Source organism: Ranitomeya variabilis, chromosome 7 (assembly GCF_051348905.1).
Source record: "Ranitomeya variabilis isolate aRanVar5 chromosome 7, aRanVar5.hap1, whole genome shotgun sequence".
Classification (NCBI taxonomy): domain Eukaryota; kingdom Metazoa; phylum Chordata; class Amphibia; order Anura; family Dendrobatidae; genus Ranitomeya; species Ranitomeya variabilis.
Window position 1 is genome coordinate 231,427,649 of NC_135238.1, and position 19,641 is coordinate 231,447,289.

The following is a 19,641-nucleotide window of genomic DNA, read 5'->3' on the forward strand; positions in this document are numbered from 1 at the left end:
CTACTATAATACTGCTCCGTATATACAAGAATATAACTACTATAATACTGCTCCTATGTACAAGAATATAACTACTATAATACTGCCCCTATATACAAGAATATAACTACTATAATACTGCCCCTATGTACAAGACTATAACTACTATAATACTGCTCCTATATACAAGAATATAACTACTATAATACTGCCCCTATGTACAAGACTATAACTACTATAATACTGCCCCTATATACAAGAATATAACTACTATAATACTGCCCCTATGTACAAGAATATAGCTACTATAATACTGCTCCTATGTACAAGAATATAACTACTATAATACTGCCCCTATGTACAAGAATATAACTACTATAATACTGCCCCTATGTACAAGACTATAACTACTATAATACTGCTCCTATATACAAGAATATAACTACTATAATACTGCCCCTATGTACAAGACTATAACTACTATAATACTGCTCCTATATACAAGAATATAACTACTATAATACTGCCCCTATGTACAAGAATATAACTACTATAATACTGCTCCTATGTACAAGAATATAACTACTATAATACTACTCCCTATGTACAAGAATATAACAACTATAATACTGCCCCTATGTACAAGAATATAACTACTATAATACTGCTCCTATGTACAAGAATATAACTACTATAATACTGCCCCTATGTACAAGAATATAACTACTATAATACTGCTCCCTATATACAAGAATATAACTACTATAATACTGCCCCTATGTACAAGAATATAACTACTATAATACTGCTCCTATGTACAAGAATATAACTACTATAATACTGCTCCCTATGTACAAGAATATAACTACTATAATACTGCCCCTATGTACAAGAATATAACTACTATAATACTGCTCCCTATATACAAGAATATAACTACTATAATACTGCCCCTATGTACAAGAATATAACTACTATAATACTGCTCCTATGTACAAGAATATAACTACTATAATACTGCTCCCTATGTACAAGAATATAACTACTATAATACTGCCCCTATGTACAAGAATATAACTACTATAATACTGCTCCTATGTACAAGAATATAACTACTATAATACTGCTCCCTGTGTACAAGAATATAACTACTATAATACTGCCCCTATGTACAAGAATATAACTACTATAATACTGCCCCTATGTACAAGAATATAACTACTATAATACTGCCCCTATGTACAAGAATATAACTACTATAATACTGCTCCTATGTACAAGAATATAACTACTATAATACTGCCCTCTATGTTCAAGAATATAACTACTATAATACTGCTCCTATGTACAAGAATATAACTACTATAATACTGCCCTCTATGTACAAGAATATAACTACTATAATACTGCTCCTATGTACAAGAATATAACTACTATAATACTGCTAGCTACAGTATGTGCAAGAATACCCACAGGCAAGAATGCTGCAGTTTTTCTTCTGAGTTTTTCTGCAGGTGTCTGCACCAGAATACACAATAAGAATGTACATTGATTTTCAGCACAAAAAAACACAGCAAAAATGAATGCAGCATTTATGCTTCCAGGGCAATTGTCCCTCCACCGTCCCTGTGGAGCAGAGGTATGTGAAGCATTGCTGTCTGTGTGGAGTTTCTCTTGGTTGTGAATGATGAGTCTTCTTTGGGGCTGATAATTACATGGACCCATCAGCTGTTGGACATTGGACTTTTTGCTGTTTGTTCTAATGCGGTCAGGTCGGATGTGATAACTCTGCCCCCCGCTGACGCTGTGCAGCCACAATCTGCTCTGTTCCTGTGCTCAGCGCTCTGTGCTTCTCTTCCCGCCTCAATATGTGTGAATCCACAGACTGTGAGGGACATGCATGGAAACCTGTACATTACTGTAAAATGTCATGCTCACTCCGACAAATATTTTAGGGAATTACGTAAAAAGGCAAGAACCCTAATATTATGGTTATGGGAACCATTTTTATTAATACAAATATGGGAATTGTTATCTAAGCAGTTATGTAATGTATCTAGGTGGTTGATGACCAGTATAATAAGAATTACCTAGTGACATAGTCATCAGATGCCCATAGATGACATCCACAAATGCAGCAATGCTTGTTAGGGAGTTGAGTTCCCCTTTAATGGTGCCCAGTCCGGCTGCTTCAGTGGGCAGAGGTGCCACGGTGGGGACTGTTACCCAGGAGTTGTGCCCATTTTTGTTCTCGCTATGCCGCATCTCCACGCCATGTTTTATTTATACAATTCCAACTCGGGTAATTTGTATAATATATTTTGCTGTGAAAATGCAGAGAATTTCCCATTTATTGGTAGTTGTGTTGTGGAGTCCTGTGAACAGCTGCACTGCGGGCGGCTCATCAAATATTCAGTGCTCTAATATGTCAGAAGTCTTTAGTAGACCTGCCAGGTTAATAACTACAGCGGGGGGATGTGATCTACAAATGTGCGACACTGAGGGACATGTGTCAGTCCTGGGTTATGCTCACTCATTTATCCGTACATCTGCTTTGTCAAAGTCGGAGTTTAAATGGAAAAATACCTTAACCCTAAAAATAGTGGGGTATGGAATGGCGTCCATACAGCACACATATATATCAATATCGAAGAGCGTTCACCAGATATGTTTTCTTGTGCAGCCTGCTTTATTTAATCTTCATTAGGACACAGCTATGGTCAGTAACTCCAGCTGATCCGCAATGTTCACTGTGGTCACAGGTGGTCTAAAATCCGCCTCCTGTAAAAGAGGGCTGGTAATGGTGTCTGTCCTCACATGGCCTGTACACTACAGAGCTGCTTGTTTGCATTAGCATTAGTGATGAGTGAATATACTCGTTACTCGAGATATCTCGAGCACGCTCGGGTGACCTCCGAGTATTTTTTAGTGCTCGGAGATTCAGTTTTCATCGCCTCAGCTGAATTATTTACATCTGTTAGCCAGCAGAAGTACATGTGGGGGCTGCCTGGTTGCTAGGGAATCCCCACATGTACTTATGCTGACTAACAGATGTAAATCATTCAGCTGCTGCAAGAAAAACTAAATCTCCGAGCTCTAAAAAATACTCGGAGGTCCCCTGAGCATGCTCGAGAAATCTCGAGTAACGAGTATATTCACTCATCACTAATTAGCATCTGTTTGTTATTTCACTGTTATCTGGAAGAACACACATGAGAGGAATATACCACCTATAATACTGCTCCTATGTACAAGAATATAACTACTATAATACTGCCCCTATGTACAAGAATATAACTGCTATAATACTGCTCCTATGTACAAGACTATAACTACTATAATACTGCCCCTATGTACAAAAATATAACTACTATAATACTGCCCATATGTACAAAAATATAACTGCTATAATGCTGCCTCTATGTACAAGAATATAACTGCTATAATACTGCCCCTATGTACAAGAATATAACTACTATAATGCTGCCCCTATATACAAGAATATAACTACTATAATACTGCCCCTATGTACAAGAATATAACTACTATAATACTGCTCCTATGTACAAGAATATTACTACTATAATGCTGCCCCTATGTACAAGATTATAACTACTATAATGCTGCCCCTATGTACAAGAATATAACAACTATAATACTGCACCTATGTACAAGAATATAACTACTATAATACTGCCCTCTATGTACAAGAATATAACTACTATAATACTGCCCCTATGTACAAGAATATAACTACTATAATACTGCTCCTATGTACAAGAATATAATTACTATAATACTGCCCCCTATGTACAAGATTATAACTACTATAATACTGCTCCTATGTACAAGAATATAACTACTATAATACTGCTCCTATGTACAAGAATATAACTACTATAATACTGCTCCTATGTACAAGAATATAATTACTATAATACTGCCCCCTATGTACAAGATTATAACTACTATAATACTGCTCCTATGTACAAGAATATAACTACTATAATACTGCCCCTATGTATAAGAATATAACTACTATAATACTGCTCCTATATACGAGAATATAACTACTATAATGCTGCCCCCTATGTACAAGAATATAACTACTATAATACTGCTCCTATGTACAAGAATATAACTACTATAATACTGCCCCCTATGTACAAGAATATAACTACTATAATACTGCCCCTATGTACAAGAATATAACTACTATAATACTGCTCCTATGTACAAGAATATAACTACTATAATACTGCCCCTATGTACAAGAATATAACTACTATAATACTGTCCCTATATACAAGAATATAACTACTATAATGCTGCCCCTATGTACAAGAATATAACTACTATAATACTGCCCCCTATGTACAAGAATATAACTAATATAATACTGCCCCCTATGTACAAGAATATAACTACTATAATACTGCCCTCACTGTAAAGGTACCGTCACACTAAACGATATCGCTAGCGATCCGTGACGTTGCAGCGTCCTGGCTAGCGATATCGTTTAGTTTGACACGCAGCAGCGATCAGGATCCTGCTGTGATGTCGCTGGTCGTTGATTAAAGTTCAGAACTTTATTTGGTCGTCAGATCGCCGTGTATCGTTGTGTTTGACAGCAAAAGCAACGATACCAGCGATGTTTTACAATGGTAACCAGGGTAAATATCGGGTTGCTAAGCGCAGGGCCGCGCTTAGTAACTCGATGTTTACCCTGGTTACCAGTGTAAAATGTAAAAAAACAAACAGTACATACTCACCTTCGTGTCCCCCGCCGTCCGCTTCCTGCACTGACTGAGTGCCGGCCGTAAAGTGAAAGCACAGCACAGCGGTGACGTCACCGCTCTGCTGTTAGGGCCGGCGCTCAGTCAGTGCAGGAAGCGGACGCCGGGGGACGCGAATGTAAGTATGTACTGTTTTTTTTTTTACATTTTACACTGGTAACCAGGGTAAACATCGGGTTACTAAGCGCGGCCCTGCGCTTAGCAACCCGATGTTTACCCTGGTTACCCAGGGACCTCAGCATCGTTGGTCGCTGGAGAGCGGTCTGTGTGACAGCTCTCCAGCGACCAAACTGCGACGCTGCAGCGATTGGCATCGTTGTCTGTATCGCTGCAGCGTCGCTTAGTGTGACGGTACCTTTAGAATAAACTAGAATATTGCTTTTTATGCTGGCTGTATGATAGCGGATTGTGAATACTCTCCATATAAGTTATTACTTTGCACATCTGCTTATCTTAGTGACTCTCTAGTGATGGCAGTGAGACAGCAGAATGATTGTAAATTACATTGTAATGTTTAGTGGAAGGTTGATCATAGGCGGCCAGCTAATCATTTGATTTGTTTGCTCACTGGAGGAGATGGGCTGGCTGCCAGCTTGGATCAGACAGACCTGGGTCACAGAGCTTTTACATCACAGTCCATTCTTCTCCTCGCTGATTTATGAGAAGATCACTGTGACCTGCATTCACCTGTCAGTCAGTCTGTTCCCAGTATCATTCTGATAATGGCATCCATTAATGGCTCCAAAGAATTAACTCCCTCCTGTGTAGAGTCAGGTGGAGTATTAGCAAACAAATGAAAAGTAACAATTTATTATCAGCATTTGATGTAGCAGCCATTGTATTTAAGGTGACTCTTTAAGTACTCTTCCCAAATGACAATGAAACAATTCTGAAAAGGAAAGGCCAATTACCAAGGAAAAATAGGCATTAATGTAGCTTTTGATAATGTAAAAATAAAGTCTTCCTGAAAGGCAAATCTATTTAGATACTGTTGCAGCATCCTATCTGCACGGTATATTGCAGATCTTCATGCAGTACTCCATAAATTGTCAGACAGCGTTCCTATAAGTAGCTGATTAGGATGACTGTAAAATATATGTCTAATAACAGGTGATATTTGATATGTCTTTACAGAGTTCGGAACTCCCCTGCTTCCCAGGACACAAGCCTAAGGTGAAATGATAAAGTTCTAGCTGCCAGCAGCCACCACTAGGGGGAGCCCACTGCATACACAATTATACAGCAACAACTAGATGGAGCTCACTACATACAGATTTATACAGCCACCAATAGGGGGAGCTCACTACATACAGATTTATACAGCCACCACTAAAGAGCTCATTCTATAAGGATTTATACAGACATTTCTCAGGATATAAAGATTTAAACAGTCATCACTAAGGGGAAATCACTGTGTATAAATTTATACATACACTCCTAGAGAGAACTTACTGCATACAGATTTATATAGCCACCATTAGGGCTGTCCCACACGTCCAGATAATTCCGGTACCGGAATAAATCGGTACCGGAGTTATCCGTGTCCGTGTGCCTGGGAACTCACGGAGGCCATACCGGCGGCACACGTGTGCCGCCCGTATGGCGAGTGGGTACCACACGGAGCGTGTGGTACCCACTCTGCATGGTGCTGAAGCTGCGATTCATATCATCCCTGCAGCAACGTTTGCTGCAGGGAAAATATGAAGAATAGTGTTTAAAATAAAGATCCATGTGTCCGCCGCCCCCCCACCCCCTGTGCGCCCCCCCCGCTGGTCAGAAAATACTCACCCGGATCCCCCGTCGGCAGTCGCTCCTTCCTGGTCTGGCCGCGGCTTCTCTACTGTATGCGGTCACGTGGGGCCGCTCATTTACACTCATGAATAGGCGGCTCCGCCCCTATTGGAGGTGGAGCCACATATTCATGAGTGTAATCGGCCGCATACAGTAGAGAAGCCGCGGCCAGACCAGGAAGGAGCGACAGCCGACGGGGGATCCGGGTGAGTATTTTCTGACCAGCGGGGGGGCGCACAGGGGGTGGGAGGGCGGCGGACACATGGATCTTTATTTTTAACACTATTCTTCATATTTTCTCTATAGCAAACACTGCTACAGGGAAGATATGAATACCGGCTTCAGCACCATGTGGGGGGGACAGCGCTTACTGTAGCGCTGTCTCCGGCACGCACACGGACCCCAGGCGGAGAATGTCCGTGTGAGGTCCGTGTTTTACGCGGACCCATTGACTCTATTGGGTCCGTGTAAAACGTGCGCTCCCACGAACACTGACATGTCTCCGTGTTTGGCACACGGAGACACGGTCCGCACACGGTCCGCACAAAATCAATGACATCTGAACAGATGCATTGATTTTTATGGGTCTACGTGTGTCAGTGTCTCCGGTACGGGAGGAAACTGTCACCTCACGTACCGGAGCCACTGACGTGTGAAACCGGCCTTAGGGATAACTCACTGCATACAGGTTTATACAGAAACCACTTGGGAGAGCTCACTGTATACAGATTTACATAGTTCCCATTAGAGGGATCTCATTGAATACAGATTTATACAGCCAACACTAGCAAGAGCTTACAGCATTAAAATGTATGCAACCATCACTAAAGGGAGCTTACTGCATAAAAAGTTGTACAGTCACCACTAGAGGGAGCTCACTACATACAGATTTATACAGTCACCACTAGAGGGAGCTCACTACATACAGATATATACAGCCACCACTAGGAAGCGCTCACTGTATGTAGATATTTATAGTCATCTCTAGGGTGAGCTCACTACATATAGATTTATACAGCCACCACCAGGAGGAGCTCACTACATACAGATTTATACAGCCACCTGCCACCACTAAGGGGAGCTCACTACATACAGATTTTTACAGCCACCACTAGAAGGAGCTCACTACATACAGTTTTACACAGCCACCACTAGGAGGAGATTGCTACATACAGATTTATATAGCCACCACTAGGAGGAGATCACTACAGACAGACTTATACAGCCACCACTAGGAGACACTCACTACATACAGATTCATACAGCCACCACTATGAGACGCTCACTACATACAGATTTATACAGCCACCACTACAGGGAGCTCACTACATACAGATTTATGCAGCCACTACTAGGAGGAGCTCACTACATACAGATTTATGCAGCCACCACTATGGGGAGCTCACTACATACAGATCAGATTTATGCAGTCACCACTATGGGGAGCTCGCTACTTCCAGATTTGTGCAGCCACCACTAGGGGGAGCTCACTACGTATAGATTTATGTAGCCACCACTATGGGGAGCTCACTACATACAGATTTATGCAGTCACCACTAGGAGGAGATTGCTACATACAGATTTATATAGCCACCACTAGGAGGAGATCACTACAGACAGACTTATACAGCCACCACTAGGAGACACTCACTACATACAGATTCATACAGCCACCACTATGAGACGCTCACTACATACAGATTTATACAGCCACCACTAGGGGGAGCTCACTACATACAGATTTATACAGCCCCCACTAGGAGGAGCTCACTACTTCCAGATTTATACAGCCACCACTAGGGGGAGCTCACTACATACAGATTTATACAGTCACCACTACAGGGAGCTCACTACATACAGATTTATGCAGCCACTACTAGGAGGAGCTCACTACATACAGATTTATGCAGCCACCACTATGGGGAGCTCACTACATACAGATCAGATTTATGCAGTCACCACTATGGGCAGCTCGCTACTTCCAGATTTATGCAGCCCCACTAGGGGGAGCTCACTACATACAGATTTATGCAGCCACCACTATGGGGAGCTTGCTACTTCCTGATTTGTGCAGCCACCACTAGGGGAAGCTCACTACATACAGATTTATACAGCCACCACTAGGAGGAGATCACTACATACAGATTTATGCAGCCACCACTATGGGCAGCTCGCTACTTCCAGATTTATGCAGCCCCACTAGGGGGAGCTCACTACATACAGATTTATGCAGCCACCACTATGGGGAGATCACTACATACAGATTTATGCAGCCACCACTATGGGGAGATCACTACATACAGATTTATGCAGACACCACTATGGGCAGCTCGCTACTTCCAGATTTATGCAGCCCCACTAGGGGGAGCTCACTACATACAGATTTATGCAGCCCCACTAGGGGGAGCTCACTACATACAGATTTATGCAGCCACCACTAGGAGGAGCTCACAACATTTATATTTGTACAGCCACCATTAGAGGAAATTAACAGCATAAAGGTTTCTTCTGGTCCCATTGACTCTATAATATAGAAAAGGCTGCAGGGATCCAGAGTTTTATCATAACTCAATGGTTTGTAAAGGGAAGCAGCTGACCCCAAAGATATGCAAGAAATCTGTAATAACATTCTTCTGCCAACCCTGTGCTATGTATAAGGATGGTGGGTGATTCTTGTGTAGATGAGCGGCTATTGGGCCCCCTAAGACATCAGGGTCCTGGTTACGACTAGATCGGTCGAATATGGTGCCATTGCCTTAGGTATTTCTTTGCAGCGATCATGTCCTCCTGGATATCAACCCAGCAACATTCAGATCCGCTAATAAGATCCCATCGCTGACGCCAGTTACAGGAGCACTTGCAGATTTTTGCTCCCCCCACTGCGATATGGAAAGCTGGGGGGTCGTTGCTTCTTGTTTTTCCGCATTATCGTACAGCGATGGAAAGACCTTTACTGATAGTGACAGGGTCAGCGGCCGTTACCATGACAACAGACCGCAAATTCCTACTGGAGTCGTTATCATCTGATGCAATGTAAATCTGTGACAACCTGTAGGTTATGAGCGAAAATCCGGCTGGGGTCATTGTGAGGTTGTCGGTGCCTTCAATCTACTGTCATAGACGTTAATTCAGATGCTTCTCTTTCTCCTGTAGAAATCAGGACACTCCCGGAGGGTCTTCGGACGATTTACTCATGGTGCGTTGCTTAAACATCATCCCATCGTGATGTGCACCCCAACATCTGTTGTAACACGTCAGATAATGGCGTCCATGGAACATTCACAAACATATATATATATTCTGCATAGGTGGCAGTGGTGGTTTATGAGGGTGGGGGGGCTCCTGGTGGGACGTTTGTTGGGGGTGGCTTGTTATAGTGAGGGGATTGTCAAAACCTCCTGCCCCTTAAAGAACCTTACAATCAAGAGTATAGCGAGATGACGCCAATAACAGTTATTATTCACCATTTTTAAGCCTGGATAATCCCTTTGATTAAGATTAGAACTCAAAATTATTCTAGAAATCAGACCCTCAGACCAGATCCCAAAATGTAGACCCCAATATTAAGACTCCAGACCATAATCCATAATTCAGATGCCAGATTAGACCTCATTAGGCCCCTAGTTGTAAAATCCCAGAAGCTATAATTCAGGCCCCAGGCCAAACTTAAAAATCTGGACCCTGGACTAAAGCCCATAATTCAGATCCCAGATTGATTCTCTTAATTCAAACCCCAAAATTTCAGACAACAGGTCATACTCTATAATTAGGTCCCCAGCACAGGCCCCCATAATTCACGAATGAGAACATACTGCTAAATTCAGAGCCCAATGTTAAAGGGAATCTGACACCAGGTTTTTGCTACCTAATCTGAGAGCGGTATAATGTACAGACAGAGACCCTGATTGCAGCGATGTGTCACTTACCTTGCTGCTTGCTGTAGTTTAGATAAAATCACTGTTTTATCATCAGGAAATGATCACTAGAGGACTAATAACCTTGCAGCCAAGTAGTCTAACCCCGCCCCCACCACTGATTGGCAGCATCCTGTGTTCACTGTTCATAGGCAGGAAGCTGCCAATCAGTGGTGTGGGCGGGGTTATTCAGAGCTCAGCAGTCAGAGAACTGCTAGATCTGCATCAGAAAAAACATCGCTGGAATCAGGGATTCAGGCCCTACATCATACTGCTCTCAGATGGGCTAGCAAAAACCTGCTGACAGATTCTGTTTTAAAAAAACAGACTAGACCCATAATTTAGGTGCCAACATTAAAGGTATGTGTCCACGTTCAGTTTTGCTTCAGGCTTTGGTCAGGATTTTATGCAAGTAAAATCCTGACCAAAAATGCACCTGAGGTCACTGGCAGGTCACCTGCGGTGCTCCTGCGTGTTTTGCTCATTGTAGCAACATGCTGCGTTCTTAAAAAACGCACCGCATGTGCGTTTTCGCGGGAAAAACGCATGCGTTTTTTCCTGCACAGTGGAGACGGGATTTCATTAAATCCCCTCCACTATGCTGTAACATCTGGACGCTGCGTTTTTGACGCTGCGGCTCAGCGCTGCGTCAAAAACGCAGCGTTTCCTGAACGTGGACACATACCCTAAGAGTTCAGACCTTATCATTCATACCAATAATTAGACCCATATTTGTGACCCTAAGGCTGTGTGCACACGTAGCATATTTTTCGCGTTTTTTTCGCGTTTTTTCGCTATAAAAACGCTATAAAACCGCAAAAAAAACGCTACCATTAAGCATCCTATGTAACAGAATGCATTCCGCATTTTTTGTGCACATGCTGCATTTTTTTCCTGAGCGGAATCGCATTCCAGAAAAAAAGCAGCATGTTCATTAAAATTGCGGAATCGCGGCGATTCTGCACACATAGGAGTGCATTGATCTGCTTACTTCCCGCACGGGGCTGTGCACACCATGCGGGAAGTAAGCAGATTATGTGCGGTTGGTACCCAGGGTGGAGGAGAGGAGACTCTCCTCCACGGACTGGGCACCATATAATTGGTAAAAAAGAATTAAAATAAAAAATAGCGATATACTCACCCTCGATGTCCCCCGCAGTCTTCCGGCCTCTCCGCTGCACGCTGCCGCTTCGGTTCCTATAGCTGCTGGGCGGTGAAGGACCTGCGATGACGTCACGGTCTTGTGATTGGTCGCGAGACCGCATGTGACCGGTCACGTGACCAATCACAAACCGTGACGTCATCACAGGCCCTTCACCGCACAACAGCTATAGGAACGGACGCCGCTGAGGTCTGCAGGTGAGTATAACCATGTTTTTTATTTTTTTTATTATTTTTAAACATTCGATCTTTTACTATAGATGCGGCATAGGCTGCATCTATAGTAAAAAGTTGGTCACACTTGTCAAACAGTATGTTTGACAAGTGTAACCAACCTGTCAGTCAGTTTTCCAAGCGATGCTACAGATCGCTTGGAAAACTCTAGCATTCTGCAAGCTAATTATGCTTGCAAAACGCTAGTTTTCTGCGGGTATATGCATGCTAATTCTGCATGCGATATACCCGCGGCAGGAGGCGCAGAATTGCCGCGGAAATTTCCGCGGCAATTCTGCAACGTGTGAACTTAGCCTTAGGGTATGTGTCCACGTTCAGGATTGCATCAGGATTTGGTCAGGATTTTCCATCAGTATTTGTAGCCAAAACCAGGAGTGGAACAATTAGAGGAAAAGTATAATAGAAACATCTGCACCACTTTTGCATTTATCACCCACTCCTGGTTTTGGCTACAAATACTGATGAAAAATCCTGACCAAATCCTGATGCAATCCTGAACGTGGACACATACCCTAAAATTCAGACCTTAGACCCAGACACCATCATTTATACCCCTGACCAGATGCCATAGTTCAGGCCCATTAATTCAGTGTTGGGAAATCTTCTTGTGTGGTATTGTTATCCCAGCTGCAGGCAGTCAGGACATTCTGGGAGTTGTAGTTCTATGACAGCAGCAGCAGCCACATGACAAGAACATTGTATTATCGTTCACTAGGTCACATTTATACAGCGCATTGCACTGGATGTATAAAGCTGGATTGCAAAAATATTATTCTGAATTTAAAAAAAAAATGTAAAAAATGTCTCCATTTGGTCAGGTTTCCTTCGTATTGGAGTTTTTTTCATTGTAGTGGACAAATAAAGTATTTGACCATTTTGAGTATAAAAAACGCTCATGGTCTTTTCTCCATTATCATGAATGGGAGATGTTTTGAAATGTTTCAATAGATCTAAAACGTACACTTCTTCCTATCTGTGCCAGTTACAAACTAGTGGAGAAAAGAATAAATAAACAAAAACAGATACGTTTTTACAAAGAAAAAAAAGCAGATTTGTAGAGATGGATGTATAATTTGATGATCAGACAGATGTAGTTGGAGACATGGCACACGCTTGCAGATATTTTTGACATATATGTGTAAGACGTCCAAATGTGACCCTAGCCTGAGCGCTCATTGTGTCACCCTATACCTGCCAACCATGGAGATCTATGTGCATACACCATTCCTATACATCTACGTGAGCACAAAACCACCCTTGCATTGTTTTTATATATTTGTGAATGTTAAGGTGAATATTTTCATTTAGAACATTATTTTTTCTCGTTATTTATTAGACCACATATATTGTATTTATTCAGATTTTGTTACTTTTGGGCATTGTTCTGAATTTTACCAAAACATTAAATAAAATCTAAACATTTTAACTTAAAATAAGTTCCTGAATCATCATGATAACCTATGTCTGACCGGGTCTGATGAGTCTCTTATCTCATCTACATACTTAGAAATAACCTGTTTGGGGCACAGAAATATCCAATCATGAACCAGGATCCTCTGCACTCAGTGTAATTAGGGGCTGTGGGAAACATATTTGAAGAGGAGTGGAGAAGAACTAGTACTGTCTGGAGGATTCATCAGGGCCATGCATTACCCAGACAGCTCATTTACATTTAATTGAAAAATATGTAATACCTCATTTCTCCAGTGGAGGCACTGTAGGGAAATTGAACACTCACTGCCTGCTTTCGCCACTGATCACTGATCCTTCACATTGGCTTATTTATACATGTACTCTATAAAGAGTTCCAGCAGGCCCCACTAACAGGTCCATTCTTATACTAATGGTAGAGGAGCCAATGAAACACATAAACCCCAGGCCAAGGCTGGTAGCTAGACTAAGGCGTGATGACATCATCATACCTGCACAATGATGTCACCACTCTTAATATAGCTGTGTGTACAATATTTACCATCACAATCCCATAGAGAGATGTCATGCCATGTGTCATATATTCTCTCCATGGTCTATATGAATTTGGGAAATGCCACCATAGTCCAAGAATGAAGGCAAGACAAGAGGGGTCTGAAGTTAAATTATTACCCATATATCAGGACTAGATACAGACGGATTCCAATAAAGATACAATTCCTGGAAGATACCAATCCCGTCCAAAATGACACATAAATGACAAATTTTTTGAGAAAAATATCCCCTAGAGTTGTACTATTGGCTGGTGACCTCTAGAGGTCATCACTAGAAACTGCAACTCATTGATAGATTAGTGTTGCAGCGGCCTCTAGTGTTGACAGGTAGAAGTGCGGCTTGCATGAATGTAATTGCATGGACTTGCATGCTTGAACTACTTGGGCTGTTACTAACAGTTTGTGATATATCTTTTTCTCTCGCTGCCCCTACGGAAGCGAAGTATTCCGCTCCTGCAGGAAACACAGCTATGGTAAGACAAGTATCTCCCAATTCTGCATATTTAAACCAACCATAATCGTGTATGTCTGTTTTTGTTACAAATGATGAAGTCCTTTAACAATGAGACGTACAGCAGTGTATCATTACAATAGATGGGATCCTTACAGGACTTGACGTGTATATATGATTAATGATTTTAGCAAAGGCTTATAGAGATGAGCACATTTTTTAGAAATTCGAATTTGACAGATTTTCTAATAGGAAATTCAATTTATGGCAAAAAAAAATACTTCAATTGACCTAAAAAATGTATATGACGCTATTCTCTTTTTCTCACACCCTAATCTTCTTCACTGCTCTGCTGTCATACACTATCTGTACAGTTTCTTCAGTATTTTATGGCTTTTTCTCCTTCTGGATAAGCCATGAGCTGTGACATCCTGTCCAGATTCACAACACTATGGCTGCTACATTCCCTGCCTTGGCTTTTATACGGGCTATGACCTTCTTTGCTGATTGGCTGTGGTATACCATGTGATGGCTATAATTTACTATGGGTAGGCCTGCCCTGCCGTGCTCCAGGTCATGTAATCTCCGTCTGGTTGATGCCTGCAATTTTGTAAAATGGTGCCAGACAGTTTAGGAGATTCGCATGAAGCAAATTGCAGATTGTTTGAATTCGCAGTTTCAAAAAAATTTCTAAAAATCTGACATGAATTATATTTGCAGCCAAACTATTTGCTCATTTTGAATGGCTTATGTTGAGGGCTGCATTGTTTATGAGATGTTAGAGATAATATGGAGATGAATTTTATTAGTGGGAATAAACAATGAAAGCGTTCATTCTATGACAGCAAGCACAGATCTGGAATGATGACTGTCCTTTCAATAAACCTAACATAAATCAGCGAATATAAGAAACTTTATAATATATATTATAAGAGAAATCTCCTTTTCCCTTCATTTATGATCTAATTCTCTTCCAACCAACCTGCATCTTGAACTGAAAAATTGCTAAAACAAAATGAACTGCCAACTCATTGAGGAATGAGATCATAGCTGCCCATTGAAAATTATGTAGATGGGAAGGGAAGAAGTTAAGAGAAGGAGCAGAGTGAAAGACAAAAACACAAATGGACTTTGGTACTACTTTCTAGTGAGTGTACATCTCATCCCAACAATGGATTCACAGCTACACTGCTCAGTATTGCTGTATAATCTCCTGCATGTTGCTGCTTTCTAGTAATTATTTTATCTCGCTTCAGAGCTGGATTCCCAGCTTCACTGCTCAGTACCCCTTGTGACAGGGTCACTGACACTGTATGTGAGGGGAGATATGTGTCACGGAGATTGCTTTCTGCCGTGAACTAGCAACCCATAAGTTTCTTTTCAGCATGCTACGTGCTGAAGGAGTTAAGCAGCCATGTTATGGGCGGGTTTTTAGGTGAGTAGGTAAGAGATGGGCAGGACGCCTACTCACCATATCTGCACCTCCAGGGTGTGGCTGGAGAAATAAATGTCCAGTTTTTTTTCTTTGTCTGTGTTGTGTGGAGGTAGGAGCCTCCTGACTGCTAGCTCCTGAGATAGCTGCCATATGTGTTGTCCCAGAGGACCTGGGCAGGACTGTATATGAACCTTTTATTTTCATTTGAGCCGGACAGGCTGTTTTCTGTTACCAGTTTGGGTTTTTTGGTTTATGATGCAATAAACCACCCAGAGACTTTAACCACACGTGTGCCTGTGTCTACCTCGAGGAGCACCTAAGTGAGCCGACCTTCCACACTTTATACAATGCTCTACATGTTGCTGCTGAGTTCAAGTGATTATTTGCTCCAACCTAGAGCTGGACTCACATCTACACTGTTCAGTACTGCTATATAATATCCTCCATTCCGCTGATGCTTCTGAACTTGTGCTACGTAGAGACAGGAGAGCAGCAATCCCTCATGTCTGTGTGTGCTGTGTATGGGAGACATCGTAGCAGCTAGTCTCCACACAGGAGCTCAGAGGTTGCTGAAAATGAGAGAGCTTGCAAAGGGGAAAACTGGTGAAAATGGCAGCTATAAGGCATAGAATGTCCAGGAATAGTGCGATTCCTCATATTGAAGAACAGATAATATCATAAGGTATATTGGAAAATCATGTAACTTTTCATTAAAAGATTAAGAAACTTATGACCACCTTTATTAGATGCCTATGTCACAGAGGGATGGTACTGTAAGATTTGGGTTTCGAGGTGGATGCATTAAACCAGCAAATAAATATTAACTCCTGGTTACATGACATACATGGAGCAGTGCAACAAGGTGGATCCACTTATACAGAGTCCTTAATCCACAATTTATTAGTGTTTTTCTTCTTCATACAGACTCTGAGCCGGGCGAAGAGGACACTGGAGGGCCCCAGCTACAGCGCACAATACGAGCCCCGAATAACACACCTCTGGGAACACCTTCAGGTAAGACCTACCATGCCAGACCCCAAATAACTGCATTCAGAGGTGGATTCATGAGGGAAAGTACTTATGAATCAGATATTAACAGTAACCTCTTACAAAACTGAGTCGGCATTTTTTTCATTTTTTGGCGGGTGTTAAATTCTTCACTGATTAATTACTTAATATATCTTTATAGCTCCATGTATCTAATGTAGAACTACAAATCCACTGCATAGCGTTATGTGCCACTGGGGGGAGCCACCACTGGGGGGAGCTCTGTGCATACACTGTTATTACTATGATCAATGAGTGTACAGAATGCAGTAAGCTCCCCCTAGTGGTGGCCAGGGACATGCAGAATGTTATCGCAGCACCCTAGGTCTGTACAGGCAGAGCTCCAACTAATGAAAGTAAATATTTAAATATAAAATAATGTCCGAGGGTGAATTTTTAGGATCCTATTAAGGATGACGGTCAACAATTGTTACACTTTCCACCCTTAAAATTGTGACAAAGGAGGTTCCCATTAGCTTTTACACTGTGATCATCAGTATGAGATATAGTGTACAAAGGGTTAAACGGCAGAGGATGAGAGTTATCATTCATTTCTTCTTCTAGAGGAATAATAAATATGTGTCAGGTTGTGGATGTATATTCTCTTTGTCCTGGGAAAAACCTTTTTGTATGCTAATTGTCACTGCCTTCTAATTAATGCACTCTGTTATTGGGGAGGGGGTCTGACAATTCCCCGCGCCACATATCTGGTGCAGTTGTCACATTTTTTGTCTATTCTCTATAAAGAAGGAACATCTGGGAGTTAGTTGCAAATGCTGACGGGTTGAATGACTTGTGGCATATACAGTAGGTGCCCCTACATCAGCCACGGCCGCTGGGTACAAGCTCCGCTGCTATTGACGGCTGAGTTACAGTATCCCACATTTCATGCTTGGTAGAAATATCTTTGATCTGGACGAAATAAACAGATATCCTGGCAGCTGTGGAGCGGAACCCTGATCTGTGTACCGCATAGCAGGCGATACATTTGTAATCATCCCCTATCCCCAGCGGGAGCGTAGTAAATATTATTAAGGAGCTTCTGCCCTTTACCCGACCACACTGTGCACCAACAGCATCCAGCAAGTATCCCCTGTGGGCACCGCGATCAGGACACCAACCGTCTGCGAAACACATATCTTACACAATGAGAATCTATAATACAGTGTGAGGGTAGAAGGTGGGATGTCCTGCATCAAATTTATGTTAAATAATGTAACATGTAATGTAATGTGTGTCCACAGTGACTGCACCAGCAGAATAGTGAGTGCAGCTCTGGAGTATAATACAGGATGTAACTCAGGATCAGTAATGTAATGTATGTACACAGTGACTGCACCAGCAGAATAGTGAGTGCAGCTCTGGAGTATAATACAGGATGTAACTCAGGATCAGTAATGTAATGTATGTACACAGTGACTGCACCAGCAGAATAGTGAGTGCAGCTCTGGAGTATAGTACAGGAGGTAACTCAGGATCAGTAATGTAATATATGTACACAGTGACTGCACCAGCAGAATAGTGAGTGCAGCTCTGGAGTATAATACAGGACGTAACTCAGGATCAGTAATGTAATGTATGTACACAGTGACTGCACCAGCAGAATAGTGAGTGCAGCTCTGGAGTATAATACAGGATGTAACTCAGGATCAGTAATGTAATGCATGTACACAGTGACTGCACCAGCAGAATAGTGAGTGCAGCTCTGGGGTATAATACAGGATGTAACTCAGGATCAGTAATGTAATGTATGTACACAGTGACTGCACCAGCAGAATAGTGAGTGCAGCTCTGGGGTATAATACAGGAGGTAACTCAGGATCAGTAATGTAATGTATGTACACAGTGACTGCACCAGCAGAATAGTGAGTGCAGCTCTGGAGTATAATACAGGATGTAACTCAGGATCAGTAATGTAATGTATGTACACAGTGACTGCACCAGCAGAATAGTGAGTGCAGCTCTGGAGTATAAATCAGGATGGGACTCAGGATCAGTAATGTAATGTATGTACACAGTGACTGCACCAGCAGAATAGTGAGTGCAGCTCTGGAGTATAATACAGGATGTAACTAATTTTTTAAAATTTTTCCTCTCTAGGGGACTCGGACACTTTGCTGGCTAGTTCCCTCCACACCACTCCCAGCACGCTGACTGGACTCTCACAGACGGACGAGTTCTCAGACTGGTCCGGCAGTCAACAGACGGTAGTAGAGAGGGACTCCAAGAACACAAGGCAAGGATTCAGTCAGGGGGGAGGCGCTCGACACCTGGGAGTGGAGCCCCTCATCCCAGCAACCAGCAACAACCACCCCGGCAGTATCTGGGGGTCAGAGGTCAGCCTGTCAGGGTTCAGCGACCTGTATAGCAGCGCCTTCAGCCTCTACCGGGGCAGATCATGTGCCATTCGGGTGTAAGTAGCTCAAATTGCCCATCACCACCCGCTACATAACCATCCTCCGCTGAACCCCTATTTTTGAATTTTTCATTTTGAATTCTTTACCTTTTTTCCTTTATATATTTATAATACATTTTTCATTTTGTTACGTTCATCCGAAGGGCTGATGCGCCAGCGAGCTTAGTACGTTTCATCCCGCACCGCAGTCATCAATCTTCTTACCGCATCTATTCCATATGTATCATCCATCCTTCCGAGCGGCCATCCTTAGGGACGCTCCTTTATAAGGTTACTACCCATCAATTTCTCATTTTCTGTCTTACTGGACGCCATTCATTTACTTTGTGTATATTACATTTGTAAGAGTAAATTGCATCGCGGCCCCTAAAGATTGCAGCCCTGGAGGCAGCAATGCTCACTGATGAGAGCCCCATGCTGTGTGATAGAAAA

The 19,641-nt window shown here is 42.2% G+C and overlaps 1 protein-coding gene across 5 annotated transcripts in view; it reads left to right on the plus strand.

The window, feature by feature from the left end:
* The window catches only part of SPEG (striated muscle enriched protein kinase), a 211,519-nt gene that overhangs the window by 98,429 nt on the left and 93,449 nt on the right, over positions 1-19,641 (plus strand). For 2 of the 5 annotated variants that reach the window (XM_077273132.1, XM_077273137.1), the window contains exons 4-5: positions 16,671-16,760; positions 18,894-19,206. In XM_077273132.1, coding sequence (XP_077129247.1) covers positions 16,671-16,760; positions 18,894-19,206 — 403 coding nt within the window. Of the gene's footprint in view, positions 1-5,909; positions 5,949-9,719; positions 9,763-14,303; positions 14,334-16,670; positions 16,761-18,893; positions 19,207-19,641 lie in introns of all 5 variants that reach the window. The other 3 variants (XM_077273135.1, XM_077273136.1, XM_077273133.1) reach the window with 3 other exon arrangements.